The sequence below is a fragment of the Prionailurus viverrinus genome, chromosome F1 (assembly GCF_022837055.1).
Source record: "Prionailurus viverrinus isolate Anna chromosome F1, UM_Priviv_1.0, whole genome shotgun sequence".
Taxonomy (NCBI): domain Eukaryota; kingdom Metazoa; phylum Chordata; class Mammalia; order Carnivora; family Felidae; genus Prionailurus; species Prionailurus viverrinus.
Genome location: NC_062577.1, coordinates 64,510,037 through 64,537,415, shown reverse-complemented (window position 1 = coordinate 64,537,415; position 27,379 = coordinate 64,510,037). Strand labels below are relative to the sequence as shown.

Here is a 27,379-nt window from a genome sequence, read left to right as displayed (position 1 = left end):
AACACAGCAGGACTCCCTGGACGGCTCCCTGCCCCACGGGATCCCTGACCCTAACCAGGAAGCCACAGTGACCGTTGGGTGGCCAACAGGAGAGAATCAGGCTGGGGGAAGACCCTAGCAGAGTGGCTGTCTCCCCGTTGAGAAATACTCATGTCATCATTTCCCTGAGGCCCGGGTAGGAAGGAGGCACAGCTCAGAGAGAAGAGCATTATTTCAAATAGTGGCCGTGTTTCCAGCCCCCAACTGGAGGTCGGAAGACTTTGCATGGGGTGGGGGAGGACAGTGAGCGCCACAGAGGGTCCCCCGCTTTGTGCGTCCCAGGGGGGACGGCATCTCGGGGCTACTGGGACCCTGTGTGCACTTAGTAGCTCTGAGCTCAGGCTTCTTACCTGGCCTCCCCGAGCCTCGGTTCCTCACAGGCAGAAGCAGGGTAGGGTGACCCAGACTTGGTAACCTGGCCCCCGCCCTTGGCCCCAGAGCCCCCCCCCCCAGGGTGGAGAGAGGGGCTGAGCTCTGCAGTCAGACCCCCTGGGTCCCCAAGTCTGGTTCTGCCACCTTTGGCCCTAAGATTTGGGGCACATTGTCCCAGATCCCGGAACACCGGCTGTCCCTTCCTGAGCTTTGTTTTGCCTGACCCGTCAAATGCAGCTTCCGAGCAGGGCCTGACACGGGGACCCAGCTCCCTCGTGTGTGTGGAGTGACATGTCGTTTCCTTATTGACAGTTTTACTCATGATCCAGCAGTTTACGAATAGAGAAGGGGTTCCCGTGGGGCCTGAGGGGTTGAGGTGACACAGGGACGGCGCCCCCGTTCCTACGTACCCCCCGCCTCTGTCCTCCGCGCACGCAAAGGGCAGGGGTGCGTGGAGCGAGCAGAAACGGGTCGGGTGCACGAGCAGGAAGGACGGTCGTCCTCACAGGTGCAGACCCATGCAAATAAGATTCTGCTCGCCCTGTTTGCCTAGCAAACGAGCACAGTCGGGTCTGTTTTGTTGACACTCCTGAGTGCAGGGACACCCAGCACACCTGCTCCACTCCTGCCCAGCCCCTGGCCCTCCCTGTGCCCGTCCCCCCCAGCCCCCTGCCCCTATCGCCCTGGCTGTCCCCGCCCTGCCATCGCTTCCTACCCCCCACCCCACCCCCCACTTTGAATCTGCTGCCACCAACCGGTGGCACCAACTGGCCTCCCCCCACCTGCTGAGCTATAGGTGTACGGATTTGAAAAATAAGTTTTTGTTTTTCTGATGAGAATAATCCATGTTGATTATTTAAAATTTGGAAAAACATAGAAACTGACACAGAAGAACGAAAACCACTTGTTATCACGCCTCCCAGAGCCAATCTTTATTGAGTCATAATGGACACACAGCGTGGTGACTGTATGCACGTTGTGAAAATGTCACCACACGAGGACAGTTAGCACCTCCACACCTCGCGTCATGGTGGTGCCGTGACACGTAGGATCCGCCCTCTCGGTGCCCTTCTGGTTTGTAGTGCAGTGGCATTTTCTTTTTCTTAATGTCGGCTATTATTATTTTTTTTTAAATGTTTTTAATGTTTATTTATTTTTCAGACAGAGAGCATGAATGGGGGAGGGGCAGAGAGACAGGGAGACACAGAATCAGAAGCAGGCTCCAGGCTCCAAGCTGTCAGCACAGAGCCTGACACGGGACTCGAACTCAAGGACTGTGAGATCGTGACCTGAGCTGAAGTTGGACTGAGCCAACTGAGCCACCCAGGCACCCTGGCTATTATTTTTTTTAAGTTTGTTTATTTTGAGAGGGAGAGACAGCACGAGCAGGGGAGGGGCAGAGAGAGAGGGAGGGAGAGAGAGAAGCCCAAGCAGGCTCCTCCCTGTCATCGTAGAGCTGGATACAGGGCGAGGACCCACAGACCGTGAGATCGTGACCCGAGCTGAGGTTGGACGCCCAACCGACTGAGTCGCCCAGGCATCCCTATAACACGGCGGTATTAATTTTAGTCACCAGGCTGTGCCTTAGATCCCGGGACTTACTCATTTCAGCCCTGCAAGTGTGAGCTGCCTCCCCACCCCAGCCCGTGCTGCTGGCAGCCACGCTCTAGTCTAGGGCTGGGCGTTCCGCTTTTAGTCTTGCTTTTTAAAAAAGTTTTTATTTAAACTCCGGTTGGTTAACACACAGTGTATTGTTGGTTTCAGGTGTACAATGTGGCGATTCAACGTTTCCTTACGTGGCCCCGGTGCTGATCACAGGTGAGTATAACAGGTGTGGATCCACACGTAAGTGGGCGCATTGAGTCTGTCTTTCTCTCTGTCGCACTTAGTTCGCCTAACACATGGCCCTCGACGTCCGTCTGTGTGGTCATGAAACGGCCACCTCCTGACTAGGACTCCCTGTGGTGTGTATGCCCCGTGATCTGCCCATCCCGGTCTGGACCCTGGGGTGCGCACGCGTCTTGGCCGTTGCGACTGTGCCGCCGTGAATGTGGGGAGGGGGCAGAGTCTCCGAAATCTGGATTCCAGTGCCCTCAGGTAAATAGCCAGACGTGACACTGTGGGGTCATACGGCATTTCTATGTTTTAGTTTTTGGGAAAACTCCACAGTGTTTTCCACAGTGGCTGTGCCAGTTTGCCCCTCGTGTCTTTGCTCGTTGCCCCTTGGGTCTTTGCTCTTTGCCCCTTGGGTCTTTGATTCCAGCTACGCTACTGGGCGGGAGGTGATTTCGTGGTTTTGATTTGCGTTTCCCCGAGGAAATGCATGTTGAGCTGGGCCGTCTGGATGTCCCCTCAGAACAGTGCTCCTCAGGGCCTCTGCCCATTATTTAGTCAGTCGCAGGCATTCACATACAGTTCCTCTGGGTATGTTTTCCTGTACATTTTAAAATAAAATGAAAACAAAAAAGTTAGCCTTTTAGATAAAGTCCTGGTCTCCAAAGTGCGTTATACGAGATGATCCAGTGAGGGATGCAAAGAAAATACAAGAATGTCTATTTATACTTTCATTTTGATCAGGGGAAAAAAACCCACTTCGAGCATGTAATAGAATTTCACTGGCACCCTGGCCTGATCTGTCTGTTACCCAGTGACAGCAAACAGCCCCGGGAGGAGCTCTCCCACCCACTGGCTGGACTCCAGATTCTTGCTGTCTGGGGGGCACGGATATCACTGACCGAACCAGCACAGAAAGATGGCGTTGCCGAGAAAGATCCCCTCCCAGGATTCATGGCTTGAAGACGGCACACCTAAGCGAAGAAGAAGGAAAACCAGAGCTGGCTTGTCCCACGCCTGGCGTGAGCTCTCCGTCTGCACACTATGATGCAACACAGACCACCAACTGAGTCGGACAAGGAGCTCATCACAGATTCAGACTTGTTTAGATCTCCAGGATGAGATCTCTCTGACTAGCCCCCAAATGTATTTCTAACAAGCCCGGATGTTTGTTGTGACGTTGCCTTAAAATAGACGAGGAATGTAAACAGTCTAAGCTTCCCTACCTTCCCCTGGCCTGAATCCTTGAATTCAAAAATCCAAACTTGCACAATATTCAAGAAGGCGGAAGTATGGCTGTGCCCCTACTCCCGTCATACGTCTCTTCTAAACCCATTCTGAGCCTTGAGGGATTAGCTAATGTTGTACGAAGCCATCACAAACTGTAAGATCTTAACATATTCTTTGTTTCCTGGGTATGGATATCTTATATTTTCTAGGTTGTAATTTTTGGTGTATGCTTTAAAATGGTCAATTCCCAAATTGACAAATATATTGTGAGATTGTCTGCTTAAAATATTTTAACGTACGTTTTGCAATCTTGCCATAAAATTGATGAACCACTAACATAGACTTTATTTCTTTTCCTCTCTACCTCCTAAAGGTTTGGAAGGTTAACATCCCATTTTCAATTTTTTAAAAATTTGTTTTATTTATGTTGAGAGAGAGAGAGAGAGAGAGAGAGAGAGAGAAAAAGAGGGGGAGGGGTAGAGAGAGAGAGTCCTCAGCAGGTTCTGAGCCGTCAGCGCAGAGCTCGACATGGGGCTCGATCTCACCGACCTCGGGATCGTGACCTGATCAGAAATCAAGGGTCTGATGCTTAACTGACTGATGCTCTGGGCGCCCTTCCTAGTTTAATTTTAATTTTACTAGTGGTGTCCTGTAAATAATAAATAAGGAATTTAAATCTACTCTGTCTCTCGTTATCGACGCTGCGAACAGACCTCTATTTCTGTTCCTGGGTTTCGTGAGAACGAATTCCATTTTCTTTCTCCTACTTCTCAGTTTTTGCTGATGTAACTTGGGGTTTTACACAGTTTATACTTCTTGAGTCTTGTGTACTTTGTGTCTTCCTTTCCAGACATTTCGAAATATGAGAATTACACGTCTGGTTCCCTAGCAGCCGGGGAGGCACGTGCTGAACTAGACCCATGCTCAAGTTTCGCTAGGAGACAGAGGTTGAGGGTCAGGATCTTGCGTGCTGAGCTGGGGGTCGGACGTGGAAAGCCTCAGGAAAGTGGGAGCTAGGGGTGTTTAGGCTGCTAACGTTATTCTAAAGCAATGTTACAACCAATATCTGTGTCCTTTAGAAATATAGTAGTGCCCCCTCACCCACGGGAGATGCGTCCCGAGACCCCCGGTGATGCCTGAGGCCACAGAGTCCCAAACCCCATGGAGACTGTATTCGCTCCTGTGCACACGCACCTGTGATGAAGGTTGATTTACAAGTCAGGCACAGAGATTAACGATACTAACTAATGAAAGCAGGACAATCATAACCTTGTACTATCATAAAAGCTACGTGTATGTGCTTTCTCTCTCAAAATATCTCACTCTCCTCCTTCTGAGGATGGTGTCAGATGATGAAATGCCCATGTGACGAGGGGAAGGGAGGCAAAGGACGCAGGCGTTGTGATATGGCGTTGGGCTACGGCTGTCACAGGGAGAGTCATCTGCCTCCCGACTGTGATGACGGCAGAGAGTGAAACCACCAACAAGGGGGCCTACTATACTCTCTGTACTCTGGACTCTCTCTACTGTACTCTCGTGGGCTGCCGTGAGAGAGATCTAATCGTGGTGACCTAAACAAATGATGGGGTTGTTTTTCTCTGGTGTTCAGAAAAAGCCTGTAGGCAAGCAGGTCAGGGCAGGAGTGGTGACTCTGCGAAGCATCGAGGTCCCAGGCTACTTGTATTTTTCTGTTCCTCGGTGTGTGGCTTCTGTTCTCAAGGTCGCAAAATGGCTGCTGTAACTCTAGCCATCTTGTTGCAAGTTCCAGACGCCACAAAGAAGAAAAGAGGGGGAGGGTGAGAGGGCTTTTCCTCGAGCTCCCCCCACGGAATTCCTGTATTTCATCAGCCCTCCCTTGTCGTACAAAGGTCTGGGAAATGTCAGTTTCCAACGGTGTGAGTTCCCTTTTTTTCCACAGCCTTGTCAACGCTGAACATGATTATCCTGACTGTCAATTTGATATATGGAAGTGGTATTCTCTTCCACTTCTTTTTTTTTTTAAGTTTATTTATTTATTTTGAGCGAGAGAGAGCATGCACATGAGTGGGGGATAGGGAGAAAGAGACAGAGAGAGAGAGAGAGGGAGACAATCCCAGGAAGGCTCCACACTATCAGCACAGAGCCCAGCTCGGGGTTTGAACTCACGAACTGTGAGCTCATGACCCAAGCCCAGAATTAGCAGTCGGACAATCAACCGACTGAGCCCTCCAGGTGCCCCTGTCTTTCATTTCTTATTTCGGTGATGATCCGTGAATTTGAGCATGTTTTTGGAAGTCAGCTTGCTGTCTCTGGCAAAAAGGAATTTGTGCAGGGAAAAGCCTCCTCTCTCCTCCACCATCCATGCCCCCCCTCGCCCCCCATCCCAACTGGCCACACAAGACTTGACTTGTAGAGGGTGTTCAGGCCTGGGGACGTATGACAAGTGGACTGAGGCAAGGCGGACAGGTTCTGTGACAAAGCCTCTGAGGGAGAAACTGAGATTCTTCTGGACAGAGTCAAATTCAAACTAAGGAGAAAAGACCAAGGGCGATGCTTGCTGGGCGGAGTCACGAACTCTGGGTGAGGAGAGACAGAGAAGTGGTTGTTTACGAGGTTCTGGGAAATTTGATTCCATTCCCATATGTGGTTCCTGAGGAGCCGGTCTGTCTGGGGTCATGTCCCCAGCGGGGAGGAGCGGCCATGGAGGGAGGAGGGAGGACGTCAGCTCAGTCCCCGCTGAAGGCTTGGCTGATCCACGCTGCTGCAGGGTCATCCAGCCTGCAGGGGAGGGGGGGGATGGTAAGCAGGCGCCTTTTGAGCTCCTCTCCAACATAAAAGCCCTCGCACCCCGATGAATGACACGTGTGTCACTGAAAAACCAATGCCTGGAGTTTATCTCCTCCAGCGCCTCTTGGAACGTCATCTTTAATGTAACGCAGACGTGAACTTGATTGAACTTGGCCTGAATCCCTCTTTCACAGCCTGAGACGACCACAGGCCGTCAGACCGGTAATGTTTGAGGTCCGCAGCCTCGCTGTCCTGCCCGTGGCTTCTCCGCTGCGGGCCCCAGGTACGCGCGTTGCACGGGTGCCCCGTGTGCACCCCGCAGAAGTGCTCGCCTGGGCTAATCCACCGGCTGGTGTGGTGACCCCAGCGGCATCTGGAGGCCGCGGCAGGGCGGGGGGGGGGGGGGGGGGGCTGCCCGCGTGCCTGACCGCCTCGGTGCCAGGGCGACCCCTCCCGACAAGTGGCCCTCCTCACGGGCGGTCCAGCCTCCGCACTCTGACTGCTTGTCTCCTCTTCCAGCCGGTCAGCCTTCTTCAACCTCTGCAGTCCTGGTGGACGCCATTCTCTCCGTCCCATCACGTCTTCGTGGAGGAGTCCTGTAGGTCCTTGTACATTCCGTCTCCCGAGGGGGGAGAGGGGACGACCGACCACCATGTTCGCCTGTGACACGGGGCTGCCCTGTCCTGTGGGATCTCGCACTCTGTCCTCTCTCCAAGGGCGGTGCAGAACTCTTCTCTGGGCACCTGCCACGGTCCTGTAACTTTGTGGTCCCTTATGGCTCTGGCCCTGAGGGGCGCTGGCTTGTCAAATATGGCTTTATCTGTCCAACCCAGCCTGGCGGGGTCTCCCTGTACCCACAGGAGGGGCTGGGGGTTCAAGCTGTGACGTGTGCAACTGTCGTTTGATCCAACCCGGCAGCTCCCGGGCCTTAGAGCCGGTCGCTCACACGGCCTGCCTGCGGAAGGTCAGGGCCACCCCTGGGATCACAGCCCGTGCACCGGCAGAGGGTGCCCTTTGGTAGATGCTCTTCCCCTTTCAGGGGGAGAAGAGTTTATCGACTAAGGTCTTTTACCAGTCGGTCTGAAACTACCCCTCACTCGGACACCCCGTTTCCTGGCTTGGATTCCTGGACTCCCAGGTGGGGTCTGCTTCCGGTGTCGGTGTTAATAACACCCTGTTTTGCCTTGACTCAAAACAAGCCATTAGGGACTTTCCGCCTTCCCAGCTGCAGGCAGGGCTCGGGTTGTCCGAATCTACTCCACATACCCCGCGACTCCCAGGCGCTGAGAGCAGTGCTCCGTCCCGTGACAGCTCCGTGCCCCAGCCCGCGTGCACAGAGACGAGTTAGCGGCCATTGTATCAGACGGCACCCCTTCCACAGTGGGTCTGAGGCCCCTTCCGGGCCCGGAGGTGGACGCTGTCCGTCCTTCCCTCAGAAGGCTGCTCCGCACAAATGTAACTTCAGGGGCTCAATGTACCCGCGGTGCCCCCCTCCCCGCCCCGCCCCGGTCCCTGAACCCGACCGATGTCCCCACCCAACCCAGCCATCGACGAATTACCACCAACCTTTCTTCCTCCTCAAACAGCTGCCCTGAGAACAGTAATTTGGAGGCCCGTCTGGTGAGGTCCGGGACTCCTCCGTCAGACTCCCTTGCAGATTCTTACACAAAGCTACGTGACTTTTTGTCAGTCTCCAGTAAGCAAATCCCTCTGACCTCTGCATGTGTGGAGGCCTCTCCTGCCCTGTGGTTGATGTGTGGTCAGAAACCTAACAACTTTTATGGCGCCTGGGTGGCTCAGTCGGTTAAGCGGCCGACTTCGGCTCAGGTCATGATCTCGCGGTTCGTGGGTTCGAGCCCCGGGTCGGGCTCTGTGCTGACAGCTCAGAGCCTGGAGCCTGCTTCAGATTCTGTGCCTCTCTCTCTCTCTGACCCTCCCCCGTTCATGCTCTGTCTCTCTCTTTCTCAAAAATAAATAAACGTTAAAAAAAAATTTAAAAAGAAACCTAACAACTTGCAACCCAGACATGGGGGTGCCTGGGCGGCTCGGTCGGCTAAGTGTCCGACTCTTGATTTCAGCTCAGGGCCCGGTCTCACTGTTCGTGGGTTCGAGCCCCGCGTCCGGCTCAGTGCTGACAGCACAGGGCTTGCTTGGGATTCTTTCTCTGCCCCTTTCCCGCTCACGCTCTCAATCTCTCTAAAGAAATAAATAAACTTAAAAAAAAATTAACCGAGACACGGTCTCTCATACGGACCTTTCAGCCTTTCTCTAACCCGCCCCCCTCTCCTCCAAACCACACTGTGGCGTGCCTTCGGTCGTTGGCATGGCCCCGTGTCTGCTGCTCAGGGGACCAGGTGTCCCCTGGCCTGGGGGCGGCTCCCCCCAGTGGCCGTCAGTCTTCAGGAGACTCTGTTGCATCAGGGGAAGCAGGTGGGAGGCCCCCAGCAGCGCAGGGCTGGCCACAGGCCTCCTGTTCGTCTGCCTCCCCCTCTCGCTGCCGCCCCTTTGACCGTTTTCAGCAGCGTTTTCTAAAACACTCAGCACAGGAACATCCTCTCCCGCGAGCAGCAGCAACACCATCGCCTCCGTTCTCCTTGTCCCACAGCTGAGCAGGAGCAGGCAGGGCAGGACGGTCCCCTCGTGACCTGGAGGCTCCCTCCCCTCACCCCTCCGCCCTCTTCCTCCAGTTCCAGGGCACGGTTTTCACGCAGCGGCCGAGGTCCCGCCGGCACAGAAGGTCCCCCGGGAGTCCCCTCAGGCTGGGTGGACGCCTGGGACAAGGGAATGGTGACTCTCGCTGGGACGGTCAGTCAGAGTGGGAGAAAAGCAGGGAGAAAAGAGGGCGAGGAGAGGATCTCGGGAAAATCAGCCGCCGGGAGGACCAAAGGCCCGAGTGCGCAGCGGGGAGAGAGATTTGTGTGGGGCCTTCAGTGTGGGCGCCGGGACGGGGTGGGAGCAGGACAGGCAGGGCATGGCCAGGGGGCCCCTCGGCCGGGGACGGACGGGCAGCTGCACGCACGGCTGGGGGTCAGCTCCCTCTGCGACCACACTTCCCGTCTGGCTCGACAGAGCTGGGTTCACAGTCAAAGGATAGGAACAGACATGCCGTGGTGTCACTCGGGTTCTCCAGGGAAGCAGAGTTAAAGGGATGCTTGCAAGTCTAGAGAGATTCATTGTACAGGTTTGGCTCACATTCTTAGAGAGGCTGGCGGGCCTGGAGTCTGCAGGGTGGGGGAGCCAGGCTGAGACAAGGGAAGGCCTGCTGTTGAGGTTCAGGCCAACGTCATCAGCCTGGACACACGGGGAAGAGCCAGTGCTGGAGGTCTCGTCCCCTGACCGTCTGCTGCAGAAATCTGTCCTCCTCAGGGGAGGTCAGACTTGGCAGCTTCCAGCCTTCACCTGATGAGATGCGGCTCGCCCACATTGTGGAGGGCAGCCTGCTCTACTCAGAGTTTATCCTTTTCAGTTTATCTCATCCCACATGTCCTCACGGAAACATCGAGAATGATACTTGGCCGCAATTCTCGGCACTGTGGCCCAGCCGGGTGACGTATAAAATGAACCACCAGATCGCACAAACACGAATCCAAAGAAACATAGAAGGGCTAAATTATATCAGAGAAAGTAGACTTCAGAGCCCGGGAAGTTACCAGGGGCAAAGGAGAATAGTGAACAACGACGGAAGGTCAGTTCGGCAAGACGTGACGAGAACCCCCGACGTGTGCCCACCTGAGGACGGCACGTGGTGCCACGGCACCAAATACACGTGGCAACATGGCAGAACTGAAAGGAGGAACAGGTGCGTCCACCATCGCAGCCAGAGGGCCCAGCACTCCCGTCCCGGCAGCGCGGCGAGAGGCGGACGGTCAGCAAGGACACGCGACGCTGAACACGACCACGAACCAGCCTGACCCGGCCGATGTCTGAGGAACACTCGGCCCCACCAGCAGCCTGCAGACTCCTCTCAGCCCCCAAGACAGTGTCCCACCCTGGGCCAGAACACAAACGTCAACCATTTTCCGCGTCCTGAAATAATGTGTTTTCTCGGACTGGGACAGACCTCGGGTAGAATTTAATAACAGAAAGATGACGGGAAATTTCCAAACACTTCCAGAGGAAACAGAACAAGTCTCCATAGCCAAATGTCAAAGAGGGCGCCTGAAGGGAAATGTCTCAACATTTGAAGCGAGCGGAAATGCACATACAAGACATCAAAACGTGGGAAAAGACGCGAACGAGGTGCTTATAAGGAAGTGAACGTGATTCAAAGCATAGTTTACCAAAGGAGAAATGCTCCAAATTTATAATTTAAGCATTTATCTTACAAACCTATACAAATAAGAGCGAAACAAATGCAAAGCAAGTGGAAGAGAGGAAATAAGAAGAACGAAGGTAGAGAAAATGAAACTGAGTCACGTGATAAAACGTATTGACGGAAAAGCCGACAGCGAACATCACTGTTGAAGGCGGAAAACTGGATGGTTTCCCTTAACGTTGGGAACGAGCCAACGGTGCTTGTGCTCACCGCTCCTCTGCAGCTCTAGGGAAAGTCTCATCAGATGCACTAAGGCAAGAGAAGGAAATAAAGTGAGATATAGATTGGAAAGAGGAAAAGAAAAGCTGTCTTGATCACAGACATTACTTATGTTTGTCTACGTAGAAACTCCCAGGAATCTACAGAAAATTCCCCAGAGAAGTAAGCGAGTTTGCCAAGAGGGCAGGATAGAGGCCAACGGGGAGGGGACTGACGGGCCATTGTACCAGCAGGATGGAACAGACATGGAACAGTTTGTGCTCCAGGCCGGGGGCGGTCACGGAGGCCCTGAGCAGGTGTGCGGGGGCAGGTGGGGCATGTGGTCGCGCACAAGGGGATGAAGAGGGGGTGGTCCCCGGTGCCAGGGAGCCCCATCACGATTGGGGTGGTACCCTGGTCCTGTGTACCTCATGCCCCTGACTGGTCTACACTGAAAATAAGAATCATTTCAGACTTCAGGTCGGGGCTCCTCTCTCCCTGACTGTGTGCAGTGAGGTTAATCATACCAGCCACCTGCTATAGTTCATGCAGCCCAGCGTCCAGGAGATGCTTTCACCTGGTCCCTGCCCACCAGCAGGGGTGAGGTTTCAGGACCCCGGGGTGGGGGGCGGGGGGAAGCGGCTTGTTTCACAACATTTACTGCAAGGTTCAGACACAGCCCGGCTCTGCCCCCTCTCCGGACGCGGATACCGTTCTCAGATACTTAGAATTGTCCATTCAGTTGCAATCTGGATGTTTCTGGAAGCCTTAGTTCTGAGGCACACGCAGCTGCTTGGCTGGAGGCTGGTGTGTGCATGCTCCCTTGCAGAAGCTGAGGTTTTCGGGGCGATTAGCTCGTCTGCTTTCCTCTGATCTCGGGGGATCCACCTGCTTCCGGTGGAGCCTCAGGCTGAGCTGGGGAGACGGACAGGCAGGGACATTTGAGACCCACTTCTGTCCTGCTTGGATTACTAATTCCGGCAAATAGCAGGCCACTCTGTATGCATGGGGGGGAAGAGGTAGAGATGGAAGGAGAGAGTTTGTGCGTCCAAGAGGTGACCTGAGGCTCAGGTAGGCGACCAGCCTCTCCTCCGAACGGAACACGCACATTCATGGCCTGAAAACACTTTCCCTCCTGTGGGGGCCGAGCTCCTGCTCTGTGTTGCCCGGCCCCTGGATTACAAGAAGGGAAGCTGGGCTGTGAGGGGGGGGGGGGGAGGACACAGCGCAGGGGTGAAGAGGGGGAGCCGAATCCACATCCCCAGTAGGTGGGAAGGGGAGCCGAAAAGCACGTGTGCCAACCCAGGGACTGGTCCTGTGTCCTCTTGAGTAAGTGGCAGAAACCGCTAAGGCTTCAGCGCCTCCGGCTTTCCTCTTACAAGTGCGACAACAAAATAAACTTGTTGCACCCGAGGCGCTTGGCACAGGCCTGGGGCTTCAGAGGCACCGGATCTGGGCCCCTGAGCAGGAAGGAAGGAGTCCAGGGTGTGGCCCATTTCCTGAGAAGGGGCACCTGCTGTGGGTGGAGGTGGCAGCTGATGCGTGGGGGTCACCCCTGGGGGCTCTAGGGGTCCCGTGAGGTGGGGCCCAGGTGCGGGATCAGCCGTTCAGTAGGCGGAGCCCCAGCCAGGGTGCAGGCTGCAGGGAGGGAGCCAGCCGGGTCAGGGGGACGGACCAGAGGAGGGGTGCCTCAGACGGGGCCTCACGTGTAGGGAAAGGTCCTTCTTAGACAGGAGGAGCTCAGTGTCCCCCGTGGGGACAGGAGAGAGAGGGAGGCAGAGGTCAGTAAGCGGTCAGGGAAAAGTTAACTGGCGGAACGAGAACTCACTCATCAACTTCTGCTTTTTCCTGAGAAACAGGAGCCGTGCCAGGTGCCAGCACGTCCGCACAGAAGGGAGGAGGTTTCCCAGGACGCGGGAAACCAGATGACGGCTGGGACCCAGGCCCTGGCTGCGGTGCGGCTCGGGCTCCCCCAGCTGTGCGGCCTTGAGACTCAGCCTTTCTGGCCTCCTGCTCTCCATCTGCAAAGTGGGCACAACGACACCCAGCTCACACAGTGTCTCGAGGGCCCAGTGAGTGACGAACGAGGAGGGTGACGAGATCAGTGCCCGTCACGGGGCCGGGACTCGGCAAGCCCTGGCTGTGCGACTTTGCAGCTCTCAAGCACAGACTGAGCCGGCTGATGGTGAACCGGTCGAGGCTGGAAGTTGAGACTTCATGTCGATGGGTCCCAGAGGCAGAGGGTCCGGACAGGACGACGGCCGGGGCACAGACGTGGGGAGAGTGGGCTCCGTTGACGGTTGCCAAAGGGGCTGAGGCTGAGCGGAACAGGACCACAGTTTGGACTCGTTTAACGACGAAGGTCCCCCTCGATCTGCCGCGATGTGTGTCTTCTGCTCAACTTGGGCACGACGTGTCCGCGTAGAGATTCACGGAGGGTGGATGAATCCGGTCCCTGCTGAGAGCAGCCAGAGGGGGAGGGGGCAGGACCAGGGCCGCAGGCATCACGCGCACAACAGAGGTGTCGGGGGGAGGCTGGATTCCCTGTTCCTTCCAGTTAAATCACCCTCAAGCCCTGGCCTGGGTGGCGGACCTCACTGTAGACTGTCGTGAGCGGTGTCTCCTGTTCGAGATGTGGTTCCCCCGAACCCTGGAACGCAGACAGAGGGTTCCTGCCACAGCTGAGGGACACAGAGGCCCCAGAGGGACCCGCACAGATGCCATGCCGCTCACCTGACCTCCCCCCAAAGCGCCCAGCACTGCACGGACCCCGTGTTAACTCTGCACTGTCTGGAGAGGGATACAGAGGCAACAAGGCCAGAAACTGCTGATCCCTGGGTTTGACAAACTCACACCCAGGCACCGGGACGCGGGAGAACCCAGGCTGACCGCCTTGCCCGGCCTTACCTGGTCCCTGCTCTCCCTGGAAGTCTTCTGGCTCAGCTCTGCATACTGGATGCCATCATCATGGTCCCTGTGCTCTTCCGGCGACCCTGCATGAGAGTCCCACGGATGGAGCTTGAATCTGAGCCTTGGAAACCTGTACCCACCCCCACCATGCCCCCCTCGGTCACGCCCACACCCACCAGCCTTCTGCAGGGGCATCCCTGAGCAGCGAGACACAGGGGGAAGGGGGCTGAGGGTCAGTGGGGGCGGGGGGAGGTACGTGGGCACGGGAAGGACAAGTGCACCTGCCTCTCCCAGGCTCCAAGCTCTGCTTCCTCCTACGTGAGCACAGAAGGTACAGTCCAGCTCCGAGGATCAGCAGCACGACCACAAGAGCCCCCAGGATAGCTGGCAGGTGGGCAGACCCATCCGGCCCATGTGGACCTGTTTGCCCTCCACACAGCCAGTGAAGAAGGATGAGACAAGAGACAACGTCACATGCCCGTTGCCAGGCACGTGGAGACGTGTGAAGGGACCCCGTCTCGGCTGGAGAGGGGGGATCACAGCAGGTCCTGTCGCTCAACCAGTGCCGGGCCCTGCTTGGGGCCGGGGTGCTGAGAGGGACAGGATAGGGTCCAGGCGCTTGAGCAGCTCAGCCGTGGGGGGAGGGCTGGGAAAAGGCCGAAGGCAGCCAGCCAGGGCCATGGCGGTGCACTAGAGGTTCACAGCCGGTACACGGGTCTCCAGGGAGGGCTTCCCGGAGGAGGGGAGGGCCGGACTGAGTTGAGGGAGGAGCCGGAGGGAGGAGGGTGAGCAGGAGGCAGGAGGCTCCTCCAGAGGGGTAGGTGTCACTGATGGACCAGCTTCCCCGGGGACTCAGGGATGCTGAGGCAGCAGGGGACGATGGGGTGGAGGGACGAAGCAGCACATGAGGAAGACGGTCGCTGCTCACTTGGGGACACGCTGATGGTGAGCAAGTCAGGTGGGGAGGCCGAGGTGGGACAGGAAGGCAAACAGAAGCAGCCGCAGTGGTTCCCTCCGGGTGACCAGGCCACACGAGACACTGATCCTCCGCCAAAGCATCAGCTCTCGGTGGGAGGGCCCCTCCGCTCCCGAGAGGAGGCGAGGGGTGAGGGTGGCTCGGGGGGGCTCCTGCAGGGTCCTGAGGTGAGGAGCCCTGCTCGAGGTCAGTGCCTGCTGGACGGGACCCCAGCATGGCCTCCTGTGGGCCGGCAGGGTCACCCACGGTGGGGCAGCTGCAGGCAAGGGGTCCCTGGACGGGAGTAAGTGGGAAAGGGGAGGACGCGGGACTGGAAGGTCTGGGGGAAGAAGCACCAGCCTGGCCAGAGGCTGAAACCTGGGGAGCCCAGGACACATCCGGGAATCCAGGCGAGCACTGGGGCGGGAAGCGTGTCCCCGAGACCGGAGACGGGCACACGAGCCCCGACGCCTGAACCCTGCAGGCAGCGGCTGGCTCGGCCTCCCTCAGGTGGCACCGACCACTGACCCTCCCCCCTCGCTGGCTGGAGACCTCCCGGGACACACAAGGACTGAAGGATGAGGCAGGGGTGAGGTACCCGAGGGGGCTGCCCGGACCAGCAGGGGTGAGGGGTGCAGAGGAGCAGGAGAGAGACACCGAAAGGCAGAAGCAAGCCGGATGTGCCTGCCAGCCTCCTGGACGGGTGACGGGTGACAGGAGGTGACCTAAACATGGGGGACAGAGACCGAACCCTCACCCAGGGGACCTGAGCTCCGGGAGTCCCTTCCCCTCTGACAGGATGCACTCACCGTGGGCACAGACTTCCCCAAGGTCCCGGGTGGCAGTTTTCCGGTCCCCCGGGTTGCTGACCACACAGGTGATGCTGGGGCTGGGCTGGCTCAGGGGCAGCTTCAGAGCCACGGTCCAGGGGTTGGGGGCCGGTCCTGGGACCCCTCTCTGCTCCAGCTCCCTGGGGAGGCCCTTGCTCTCCCAGGACACATTCACATCCTCTCTGGTTCCCGGGGCGTGGCACTCCAGGGTGACATTGCACCAGTCTGGTGTGACGGATGGAGTCTTGGCCAGGATCTGGGGGTGGGGCACGGGCTCTGGGGCCAGAGGGACAAGAGGACACGGGGTCAGGTGAGTGGGAAGCATCACGCCTCATGCTTTCTCAGACGGAATCTCACTGTCACCCTGGCATCCTCCCCCCAAGGATGGTGAATCCACTTTACAGATAACAGGACTTGACCCAAATATACAGCGAGTGGCTATGAGGACAGGAGCCACTGCGTGAAGCCTCAGGCGTGATCTCAGCTCTGCCTCGACTTGTGGTGAACACACTGCGTCCAGTTTCAAGGGAGAAGCCAGAGCCTCAAGTGTGGGGTCTGGAAGGGGTCCTGCGAGGGGGGCCAGGGACACTCCCAGGGACAAAAGAAAGGGGTAAGTATGTATTGGGGGAGAAGCCACCACCTACCATAGACAGTGAGGTGGAAATACCGGTTCGTTTCTCTTCCTCCTGTAAAGGAGCCTCGAGCCCAGTACTGCCCACTGTCCTCAAGGGTCAGGTTGTCAATCCTCAGGGTCGTGGTGTTGAGCACATGGACCCTCTTCTCGAGCTTGTCCTGGAAGTTGACCCATTTTGGAACATCTTCCCCAGGAGACACGAGCAGGAAAAGTAGGTATTCGGGCTTGTTTTTAATGGCCCAAGAAATCTTCTCCAGCTTGGTTCCTGGAGCTAATTCTGGATGTCTGATCATATGAAATGACACAGAACCTCCTTGTGTTCCCTTCAGAGAAACCAGGTTTCCAGAATCCTCCACTTGAGATCCATGAGTTCCAGAACCGTTGATCACAGTGCTGAAGGCGCCTAGGGCATTGGAAACAGACACGGAGAGTGTTTTGTCATTGAGAATAAGGAGAAAAGCCTAGAACCCATGGCGCTCATGAGTAGACTCCCAGTAGACTCCCTTGACTCCGTGAGGCGGGACAGAGTAAGAATTTGGAGCCGTGCTGGAATCAGGTCCTGGTCCTAGTGGGGCGTCCCCTTGAACTCGGTCCCGACCTGCTGTCCCGCAGTGTCCTCGCCGCCTAACTCTGAGAGCCTGGACGTGACGACATCACGGATCGAGAGCCCCGAGCACATCTGGGCCGATGCCAAGTGCCCAGCGTAGGAGGCAGCTTCCACCGTGGCTGCCCACACGCTGTGGGAGCCCCGGCCCTGGAGTGGGGGCCGCGCCCTGTGACTTGCTCTGGAGCGGAGTGGCCCAAGGTCAGGCTCAGGGAGGCTGTGCTACGGGAACCCACACTCCAGTCGCTCAGGGGCTGAGACAAGGGGAGATTCTGAGACTGAGAGGGGTCCTGTCACACAAGGTAGAGGCATCACGCGCTGGTGGCTGCACCCCTCGGGGCCACAGCACGGAAGGCACATAGGGGAATCGCCCGTGGGGGTTTCTCTCCCTTCAGAAGTGGTGTGATCTCTGCTCATGGGTTTGGCCACCTAGTCACAGGGCCCTGGCTACCCACCCCGAGCTGGAAAATGTGGGAGAAGATATGATGGGTAGGTGAGCTCTGCTGTGCCTGCCACGAAGACCCCGCTTCCCCAGCCGGTCCCCGAGACACCCGCAATGTCCTTCCTCAGTCCCCTCTTGCAGAGCCGTGACCAGAAGGCAAGGGCCTCCGGGCCGCCCCTCCAGACCCCAAAATGCCCCATGCGGCACAGCCCAGGGGACCTGATACCCTGGGTCTTTCTGGAGACCGGGATAGGAAAGAAGGGGATGGGCAAAGAACGACCTTGTCCTGAAAGGAAGACCCATGTGTCCCCTGCAGCAGGGCAGGACCGCCTGGGGGACCGCTGCCTGCCAGGGCCCCAGACCCCTCTCCAGGTCCGTGAGCTGTCCTCACGCGGGGCCTGCCCCCTCGCTGTGTTCACATCGTTCCTGGCTCTCCTAGGAAGCAGAGAACCCAGAGAAGGGCTCAGGCCAGTAGAGCTTGTAGAAGATTCCAGATCCTTCTACGCAATGATGTCGTCACTAACTCCCTCATTCCGACAGCAGGCGGCTGCATCCCGCCTGACGCTGCCCGGCCCGGACGGCAGGTCCCTGTCCCCACGTTCCAGCTGCTGCGTCCCATTGCGGTTTGGATCTGCTTGTGTCCTTGGCTTGTTGTGTCCCATTACTTTAGAGGAGCCGCCGCACCTGTCGTAAGAGAATCAGCCTGTTTCCTAACACAGATAATGTAACTCTTCTCCAACGTGCACATCACCTCTGTCTGTGGACTCTGGCCCTGCTGTCAGCCTCAAGAAGCTGGATGTATCCGTTACTTGTAAGGCTTATTGGTTTTACGTCTTGCCGGAAAACATCACCCCCCCAGCAAAGGTGTGCTTTGTACTCGGTCTGGATGCCTCCTAGAACTTTTGCGGTTGCAGTGTTGGTGTGTGAATGTGACCGGAAGGGACTGTGCTTGGGTCTCAGAGCAGGAGGTCCCTTGCAGCAGGGCGGTGAGGACCGGGGCAGCGTCCGGGAGGCGGGAGTCCTCCACTCTCTGCAGCCTGTGGCCTCGGGCAGTCATGTAAGCTCCCTGCCTTCTCCTTGAGTCTCTGATGCAGAGACAATGACCGTGCTCCCCTCAGGGAACCATTGCCAGGGTGTCAGAAGGCGAGAGCTTTCCCTTAGGCATGAGCTGTTCCCATCAGGACGATGCTTGCTCCTGGCAAGCACAGCTGGGTTCCGCCCCGAACTTCCCACGTCCCGGATGGAGCCCTGTGCTCCCCACCAGCTGCCCTCTCGGGGTCTCCTCCCGGGATCAGGGACGGGCTCCTGGGAGACAGACACCCATGGTGCCGCCCCACAGGCGGCCACGGGAGCCAAAGTCCCGCCAGGCCTTTCGCTCAGAGCCATGAAGCTCCCGGCTGTGTCCACGGCAGCTGGTTTCCACGGTCCCTGTCAAGTCCACAGCAGGAAGAAACTGAGCACACCTGTGCAGGGGGGGGCAGCGTCCTAGAGACGAGGGAGGGCCGGGTACTGTGGCTCCACATGGTGGGGGCATCTCCCCATTTCTCTCCACCGGGCTTCCTCGTGGCTCTAACATATTGTGTGTTCATCACAGCTAGCCTACGGATGGTGCAGTTGGTCGAAGCAGAAGGTAGGTGTGGGTCCCCCCCTCAGGCTCCTCCAGGAGTCAGATGCCCAGGGCGTGTATGTTTGTTCAGGCAGCCGCAAACACCATCCGCCCGAGCGAACGCAGCATATGTTGGTAATTGCACTTTGAGTTTCCTGATGGCCGGGACCAGTGCACCCTCGATCCTTCCAATCCTTCTCTGACTGGGCTGTGAGCACCTGCTGGCTCCCTCAGGAATGAATGGGCCCAATGAAGTGTCCGGGGAGACCCAAAGCAGCTCCCCGGCCAAACGGTCAGGGCTGAGCTGATGTGGAAATAGGCAAAGTTGGCTGCAACTTCCATGAAATTCGGAGAAACAGCCCTTGTTGCAACCGGGGTGGGGGTGGGGACGGTGCACTGGGCTCCCGGAGGGACTGCGATTCAGCCTCCACTGTGGTACCTCCCCGAGGGCTGTTCGCCAGCAATTCTGAGCCAACAATGACTGTCTCGGTGCCCCCAGCGTTGGTGAGAGGGGCTCAGCACCAGGGAAGTGGAGAGAAGGGAGGTGGCATTTTGTGTTGACCACAGGCGGGCCTGCACGTCTCTAGCCGGGCCGTGGGTTAGCGGCTTCTTGTCGGTTCACCGCTGTGGCTCGTGTCCTGAGCCTGCCGTGCACACAGAGTTTGCAAACACCGGGGAAGGGGCTGCTGGCCTTCACACATGGTCTAGAAGACCCTGCTCAGGAGTGGAGACAGAGAGAGCAGAGGGTCAAGGATTGTGAGCTGAGCTTCGAAGAGACGATATCCTTCCGGCCGGGGGGGCTGAGACACTGACGGCGGAAAGCCTAGGCTCCTGGTTTTGAAGGGTCCTCAGCTGTTCGTCCCTGTCAGCACCCGGGACTAGGACAGGATGGAGACAGAGAGCACAGGCCTTGGAGAAGCCAAAGGAGAGTCCTGTCCAGATGGGGGCACCCAGGCTCAGGATGTTATAGTGGGGAGGGCCTTGAGGGGACCTTTCACAGAGGAAGGGGCTCCGTCAGGGGTGAACTTACCCCGGGTCATGAAAGGCAGAGACAGACCTGGAGCCGGCTTCGCTCTCCCCCAAGGTCAGGGCTTCCCCTGCAGGGAGCTGCCTGCACCTCTCCCCCTGCCCTACCCTCCCCTGCACAGGGGCTCACTCTCAGCGGCTCCCAGCAGTCCTGGGCTCTCACGCCCCAGCTATTCTCCTGGCAAAGGGCACCCAGGTACCTGTCCGCCTGGGGCAGGGCAAGACCTCGGGCACCTGCTGGCAAGGAGGGAACCAGAGAGGGAGGAGGCTCAGCCCTCAGGCTGCAGGGGGGGGCCTGCCCCCCAGGCTGGATGGTGAGCCTGGGCTTCAGGAGGCTGGAAGCCGACTCAAGCTGGGAGGAAGGCAGTGAGGGCTCTCAGATCAGCAGAAGGTGCTAATCCCAGAGAGGAAGGACAGAAGGACAGAGAGACAGACGGCCAGGGACACAGGTGGCTGTGATCCAGAGAGCCAGGATTTATTTAAGAAGATAAAATTTAACATTCAACAGTGAACATAAAATTTTCCATTTCCTCCCTTCCTTCCTTCCTCCTTCCTCCTTCTTTCTACCTTTTTTCTTTCTTTCTTTCCTACATAATTTTCCAATCCAGATGTTTATGGAGAAACTCTATGTAATTTCACATATTTCTCCAGTCAATTAAATTGAAAGAAAGAGAAAGCCTACGTTTTTTTATTGACAAAATTATTTGGATAACAGGGACGTCAAAGCCTTATAAGCCAAGCTCATGTCTAATGAGAAACGCCCTGCTTACAGATGCCCCGGAGTCGGGAATTTCCTAGAACCCCGGCACCCCCCTTCCCCGGACAGGCCAGGGCACTCAAGCAAAACACGGCAGGAAATGAAATTCCCAGGAATCCACGGCTCTCGAGACCTCGGTCTTGTCCTTTGTTTTCATTTCGTCTGTTTCACGAAGGCGGATGGTCTCGGGGGAAGTGCGAACGGGGGTATCCGGGTTTCCTCAGGACAGTCTTTCTTTCAGTTCCCTTTGGGGACCTGCTGCTTCCCTTCCCGTCGCCCCGTTCACCCTGTCCCGGGGCCCTGATTATCAGCGCCCTCAGTTCCATCCACACCCTTCCAGCAAGTGGGCGCAGACACCCTCAAATTCCGGAGGCCGCCCTCCCTTCCTGGTTCCTTGTGTCCGTGCCCTCCTCTCGCCCCAGAAGCGGGACCCGCGTCCTCCAGCTCCGTCGGGGGCCCTGGGTCGGCCCCCTGCTCCCCTCACAGCGGAGGCAGCCTCTCCCCTGTGCCAGGCGGGTCCCGGCTCAGAGCCAGATGCCCCCCTCGGGCTCCCTGACAGAGTTGGTATTTCGGGCTGTTCCCCACAGACATCAGACACACGGGACCCCCGCCTCCCTGCCCCGCACACCGGCCTCCCACCTGGGGAGCCCGGGCCACTCACTGAGGACGAGGCTGCTGAACCCCAGGAGCCGGGAGGCCCAGCACAGGTGGGGGTCTTCTGAGTGGGCTCCCATCACAGGCTGCCTCCTTCAGGCTTGGTCTGGGCCGAGTTGGCCGTGGAGGAAACATCCAGAAGGCAGAGGCAAGAGAAGAGGCGAGCTTCTGCTCAGAACACTCTTAGGCCCTTCCCACCCCAAGGGCGGAGCTAACTGTCTAGGACAAGCTGGCTGCTCTAGATAAGCCATTCAGATGCTTCCTCTTCTCTCTGGCACCTGCAGGGACCCTCGGGGAACGATGGTGTAATAAACATAGGAACCCCCCCTGGGTGAGGCGCTGTGTGGGAGACGCCCCGACCTGTGGGCACGACCAGCCTGGTGATCTCAGCTCCGCAGCCGGCACTGCTGGGACCCCTTACCTGTTTCCCTGGGTTCACACTCCACCCAGGCAGCCCTGCTCCCCAGGGCCAGCCGATGGCCAGGCCCAAAGTTGCACAAACCACTGTACCAGGGACACAGTGTCGCCCCTGCTTTGGGCCTGTCCTCTGTCTTAACAACATTGAATGAGTCAAATCTCCTTTCTGATTTTCTCTGCACTTAACTGTCGGGTGTCTAAGGAAGACGCTCTGAGCACAAGAACAAAGTGCTTTGTGGGAAGGGCCCACCCCCCACACCCCAGTGCAAACAGGGGCGTTTCGTTATTGCCAGCACCCCAGGCCCTCCGGGCACCCGGACCCGCCCTGCCCCCCCACAAGGCAACCCCCCCAACAGGGCAGCACCCCACCAGCGCGTCCCCCTAAGGCTCTGCCAGCCCTGGGCCCGCTCTCACACACAGGCAGGGGGCAGGGACGGGCTCCTCCGTCCACAGGCTCGGCTGCCTCAGACTCACGGCCACCTGCTGAGGGTCAGGCCTCTTCTCCCCAGACGGGGCCCCACGACCTCTGAGAACCTTGTCTCCCGTGGACCCTGGGGGGAGCAGCCCCATAACTCCCCGCCGGCCGTGCCCTTTCCCCGCCCACGGAGGCTCCCCCCAGCTGCTCAGAGCCTCGGATCCTAAGGCTGGACCCCAGGATGGCCGGGGACACGAACTGAAGGCAGTCAGCCTATAGGCTGGGAAGTCCCTTCTGGGGATGCGGAAGCCCATCCTAAGGGTGTGGACGACCATCGCAGGTCACTCAGCAGGGCGGAGCAGGGACTGGACTCCTAACTGTGATCTCTGAGGCCCAACATCCCAGCCCCGTCCCTTCCCACCGTGTGGCTTCCGAGAGTCACCCCGTCCACTCTGGGCTCCCGACCTGCTCTGTGCTCTCGGACAAGAGAGCATCAACACCGCCTTCTTCCCCCGCTCCTGTCCCGTAAGGGGGACAGTCCTTCAGAAGGCTCAGTCCCTGGCCTCGCGGTGAGAAACTCCTCGGACGGAGGCCACGCCCGGGCAGCTCACCACTGGTCACTTTGGTGTGATGGGGAGCAAGTCGGCAATGCCCCTGTCCCTGTCCCTGCACCCCGGGGAGCGCCTCGGGGGAAGAGTGTCTGCTCACCCAAACCACTGCGTGGGGGGCGGGGCCCAGGGCCCAGGAGGGAACCCCCAGCAGCTGCAGGTCAGGACACGGGAGGGGCCGCCAACACACGTGCCACGCCGGCACCCCACCACGGACATTTCGACCCCACATACTGATCTCTGTCACTCGCCGCCGTCCTGGCCAGCAAGAGCTAACGTCACCCGTGCACAGCGTGTCTGGTTTCTGCGGTTCCCAGGCTCGGTCCCTGCGAGAGGCGGCGGATATCAAGATTAGCGTCCATTTTACAGATGAGCGACGTCGGGGCCCATTTAGGGTATTTGATGGGCCCACGGTCTGGAAGCCGGGACATGGCGGGGCCAGGCCCACATCTCAGGCTCATAGGCCACTGGTCTGTCCAGACCTCAGTCCCTCCTGACCTTCAGAAGCCCCACTGGAGGGGAAGGGGGAGGGAGTCCAGGCCTGCCCCCGGACAGCCTCTCTCCTTTCTCACACCCCCAGGCAGAGGAAACAGGCCCTGTGGCCTGAACCCTGCAGCATCTGAGGTCCAAAGAGGCCCCTGCTGACCACAGCCACCCCCCTGCACTGCCTGCGTCACAGGTGGGCCAGCGCCTCCAGCCCTGCTCACCGTGGGGCTTACTTCTCCCACACTCAGCCGCTTCCGGAACTTTCTAACCAGACTGGCAGCAGCTAATTTAGATCATGACCCTGAGCTGGAGAATGCGCCCTGGGCAACATGGCTTCTGTGCTGACCCGAGGGCTTCGGGCTGGAAACCCTCCTGGACGTGCCGGGGCCACAGTCAGCTGCTGGGAGAGCGGCTTTAGGACCAGACCCAGTGAGAATCTCATCTTTTTCACTCATTCCCTGCATGTCCGGGGACAAATGGCTCCATGGACCTGAGCCAGTGAGCTCTTAACACGGAGGGATTTGGAGACGCTCCAGGGGTCACTGGGTGAATCACTGGGACTCTGTGGGGCCGGTGAGGTCACCAATGCTCCGGAAAGCCTCCAATTGTATCCAGAATGCCCGTCTCCAGGATAAACCTCCTGCGTCCGGAATGTGTTGGCTTTACTCCTGAGCAGATTCCCAGCAGCTCCCAGTCCTGACTCTACATTTCCCTAATTTCCTTTCACAGAAATAGGACTGACCTTGAGGACGGGAAACCCCTGAGGATAGAAACTCCTTCTGTCTCCAGCTCCCGTCAGCATTTCAGGTCAGGAGCCCGCGGCTGGCTCCCAACAGAGAAATGTGAGGGTATATTGTAGACGCTCATCAACAGCATAATGGAGTCTCTCCCCCAGGAGAGGGAGGCCACTGAGCCCAAACATAACGCGCGCACGTGTGGCCATCGGACGGGGACCGACAGAAGAGGAACGGGAAATGCGTCTACCTCCCGCGTGCGCCAGAAACAAACACGAGATACTGAGTCATGTGCACCCCAAGGTCGCACCGCGGGGTGGATCCTGAGTGCACAGGGGCGCCACGCGCCTGGCGTCTCTAACAGCAATCCCAGAGGGAACCGGGCTAGTGATGAGGCCCTCCCACCCTGGGGTGTGTGAGCAGCCGGGTCCTGCCTGCACTGTCGTCCCTCGGGACACCGGCTCTGACACGGCACGGGAGCCTCCCCCCCCCCGATGACCTTCAGGGCCAGGACCCCAGTCATGACACTGCCGTCTATTGCCAAACCCCTCAAAACCCCCCCACCCCGGCGTGGAAGGGCCCCTCCCTCCTGGAGATGGCCAACCCGGGGGCGGACCCTGGCCACGTACTCAGACCTGCCCCCGACCCTCCAGGCCCAGTGACAGTGGCCTCGGCCCTTTCTAGCTGGTGAGGGTCCAATACTCTGTCCCCTCCCCCCTTCCTTTCCTGGGCCCCTGCCAAGGGATCCTGGGGAGGGGGGAGGCAAGTCACTGTCCCCATTGTCTGTAGGGTCCCCAGATCTAGAAGGGCCTGCTTGCCAGACTCTGACAATCGGAGCAGGGCCCCGACCTGACCTGGGGGAAAATTACCGCTGAGGATGCCACCAACCTGTCGTTATATCTGGACCTGGAAATAGTTCGACCCACATCCCGGAGCAGACGCCCAACTCTACTGTCCTAACAGAATCTACCTGTGGGGTCTCAATGGGCCTTGTGGGCCGGGGACATCTGGCACTGTGTGTTCCCGAGCAGTGCTGCCTTTCATCTTCGGGCGGTTGACATTATTGAGCGCCTACTGTATGCCAGGTGCCAAGGCGCCTCACTTGACGGTGTCCCGTGTCTCAGGGCACCCGAGCATCATGGACAAGCAGAGCAGCAGGACCAGGACCCCCTCCTCCCCGGCTGGGGGGTCCCCGTCCGGCGGGGGGCGAAGTCAGGAGCTTCCGAAGGGAATCGGGGCTCCTGAGGTCCAGGAAGGTCTTTCCATCTTGCGTCCTCAGGTGTCACGCGGGCCATGTGGGTAGTGGGCACGCAATGCATGTTTTCTGGATGTGAGGAAGGCTCTACTCCCACAGACCTTACAGAGGAATTGGGACAATTCTCTGGGCACCAAGCTTCGACGTGGGTCACACACCGCACCAGATACAAGCAGATGATGCCTCCCACAGGTGTCCCCAGAGATGAAGGCCTGAGGCTCTGAGCTGACCTCTCCCTGAAGGTTTTTCTAGACTCAGGTCAGAGCTCAGAGGCCCTGCCCGCCTGACTTCTGCTCCTTGGGCTTCTGACCACCCAGTTCCCACAGATCCGGCCAGAGAAGGCTGCCTGTTCCCGCCACCCCTGTCCTACCCCGGTGAGCACCTGCCTCACCCCTGCCCCGGCAGGCCCAGACCCAGGACCCGGCGCAGGCACACGATGGGGACAGCGACCGCGGGCTCTGTGCCTGGGGTTTCTCTGACCCTGAGCCCTCACCTCACCTTGGGACTCAGCGAACATTGGAGGAGTGTGGCCAGGTCACCCAGACATTAGCTGAAAAACAAGCAGAAAAGACTGAGGCTCATTCTGGGTCTTGCACACCACCCACCCCTACTGGTTTTGGGGGCCCATCCTCCTCCCGATGGGTCTGCCCCCCCACTCAACCTCCCATGAGGTCGTCACTCCGTTCTCCAGGACAGAGGGTCTGTGGGTGCTCCAGGCCCCCAGGGCCCTGTGCCGGACAGCCCGCACCCCCAGACCTCTCACGCCCGCTGTGCCCAGCCTGGCCTCCGGGGTCAGTGATCACCCGTGCTCCCCCTGTCCAGGCAGCGCAGCCCCCTTGTGTGTCCAGCAAATCCCTGAGGCCCGGCCACACCTCCCCCGGGATGAGCAGGGGGCTGGGGCACGTCCCTTTCTCTTCCTGCCAACCTCTCCAGGTGACTCAGCCGTCAAAGCCTATTCCTTAACCCACAGGTATATTCAGGAATTCCTCCTGAAACCTGGCGCACGACTAAGAGAGCCACCTTGCAAAATGGCACAAGACCCTGGAAACAGCAGTGGGGACACAAAAGTGCCCTTTTAAAGGACAGAGAAACAGGGGCGCCTGGGTGGCTCAGTCGGTTGGGTGACCGACTTCAACTCAGGTCATGATCTCACGGCTCGTGAGTTCGATCCCCGGCGTCGGGCTCTGTGCTGACAGCTCGGAGCCTGGAGCCTCCTACGGATTCTGTGCCTCCCTCTGTCTCTGGCCCCTCCCTGCTCACGCTCTGTCTCTCTGTCTCTCTCTCTCTCTCTCTCTCTCTCTCAAAAATAAATACACATTAGGGGCGCCTGGGTGGCGCTGTCGGTTAAGCGTCCGACTTCAGCCAGGTCACCATCTCGCGGTCCGTGAGTTCGAGCCCCGCGTCGGGCTCTGGGCTGATGGCTCAGAGCCTGGAGCCTGTTTCCGATTCTGTGTCTCCCTCTCTCTCTGCCCCTCCCCCGTTCGTGCTCTGTCTCTCTCTGTCCCAAAAATAAATAAAAACGTTGAAAAAAAAATAAAGCACTATGTGCTTATAAAAAAAAAATAAACATTAAAAAAAATAAATTTAAAAATAATTTAAAGGACAGAGAAACAAAGAGAGGAAACTGAGGCACCTGGCTGTTTGTCCACCCCCCCTCTACCCCCACTGCCCTCCCTGAGCCAGGCGGCTTTGCTGCACCCCCACCCCGGACCTCCCACCCTGTACTTCCCTCTGCCTCCACTTTCCAAGTTCACGGTCCTTGCCTCTGTTTCTTTGAAGGAATGTCCCAAGAGCCTCCGTATTCCTCTGCCTCTGAAAGTCAGATTAAACCTGTCCCACGTGCTTGTGTGAAATCACCGGCTGAACCTGCAGCAGCCCCGTCCTGTCCGGGAGGGTCCTGGTGAAGAATCGGGCTGGGACCCAGAGCGGGGCTCCCCTGGGAGAACCTGGTCCTGTTCCTGGAAGGGATTCTGAGCAAGCCTCCCGGGAGGGGAGCCGTGTGGACTGCAGACACAGCTGTGGCCCTGGGGACCCGGGGGAAGGGGCCCGGACTCGCTGGGGGAAGGGGTGGTAGGAGGGGGCTGGGAAGCAGGTCAGTTCCACAGACGGAGCAGACAGAGTGGGGACGTCCCGCCTCCTGGGGAGCCCGGCCCTCGTCATGTTAAGGGGGGCGGGGCACAGGCCTCGAGCGTCCCCCGCGTGCAGGGCCCTGTGCAGGGGGCTCCGCGCCTTCTCCAGGACCCCCTGTGGCTCCGAGGTTCTCTCCTCCCCACCTGCTCTACAGAGGTGCCGG

At 58.3% G+C, this 27,379-nt stretch overlaps 1 protein-coding gene across 9 annotated transcripts; it reads right to left on the bottom strand.

Annotated features, from left to right (window-relative positions):
* Positions 1 to 2,501: 2,501 nt before the first annotated feature.
* Positions 2,502 to 25,638, bottom strand: LOC125154992 (SLAM family member 9-like). Of its 9 annotated transcripts, none has more exons than XR_007148013.1 (7): positions 21,179 to 25,632; positions 16,093 to 16,485; positions 15,428 to 15,724; positions 13,949 to 14,092; positions 13,661 to 13,746; positions 12,582 to 13,403; positions 2,502 to 2,845 (listed from the first exon to the last, which is right to left on the bottom strand). XR_007148013.1 is itself a non-coding variant. In XM_047839730.1 (7 exons), the coding sequence occupies exons 3-7, from the start codon at positions 16,373 to 16,375 to the stop codon at positions 13,311 to 13,313; spliced, it is 903 nt and encodes a 300-aa protein (XP_047695686.1). In that variant the 5' UTR covers positions 16,376 to 16,485; positions 17,409 to 17,812; positions 21,179 to 25,632; the 3' UTR covers positions 10,291 to 13,310. The 9 variants fall into 9 exon arrangements, 5 of the variants coding, with proteins under 5 accessions (XP_047695686.1, XP_047695683.1, XP_047695682.1 ...); XR_007148011.1 differs by lacking the exon at positions 2,502 to 2,845 and adding an exon at positions 10,291 to 11,750; XR_007148012.1 differs by lacking the exon at positions 2,502 to 2,845 and adding an exon at positions 10,291 to 11,668.
* Between the last annotated feature and the right edge of the window lie 1,741 nt (positions 25,639 to 27,379).

Coding starts and splice junctions, on each gene's coding strand:
- LOC125154992 (XM_047839726.1), bottom strand. CDS start 21,251: ATGGGAGCCCACTCAGAAGACCCCCACCTGTGCTGGGCCTCCCGGCTC. Junction 16,486..21,178: donor GTTCAGCAGCCTCGTCCTCA/GTGAGTGGCCCG, acceptor CCAATGCCCTAG/GCGCCTTCAGCACTGTGATC. Junction 14,093..15,427: donor TGGGGAAGTCTGTGCCCACG/GTGAGTGCATCC, acceptor GGCTGTGTGGAG/GGCAAACAGGTCCACATGGG.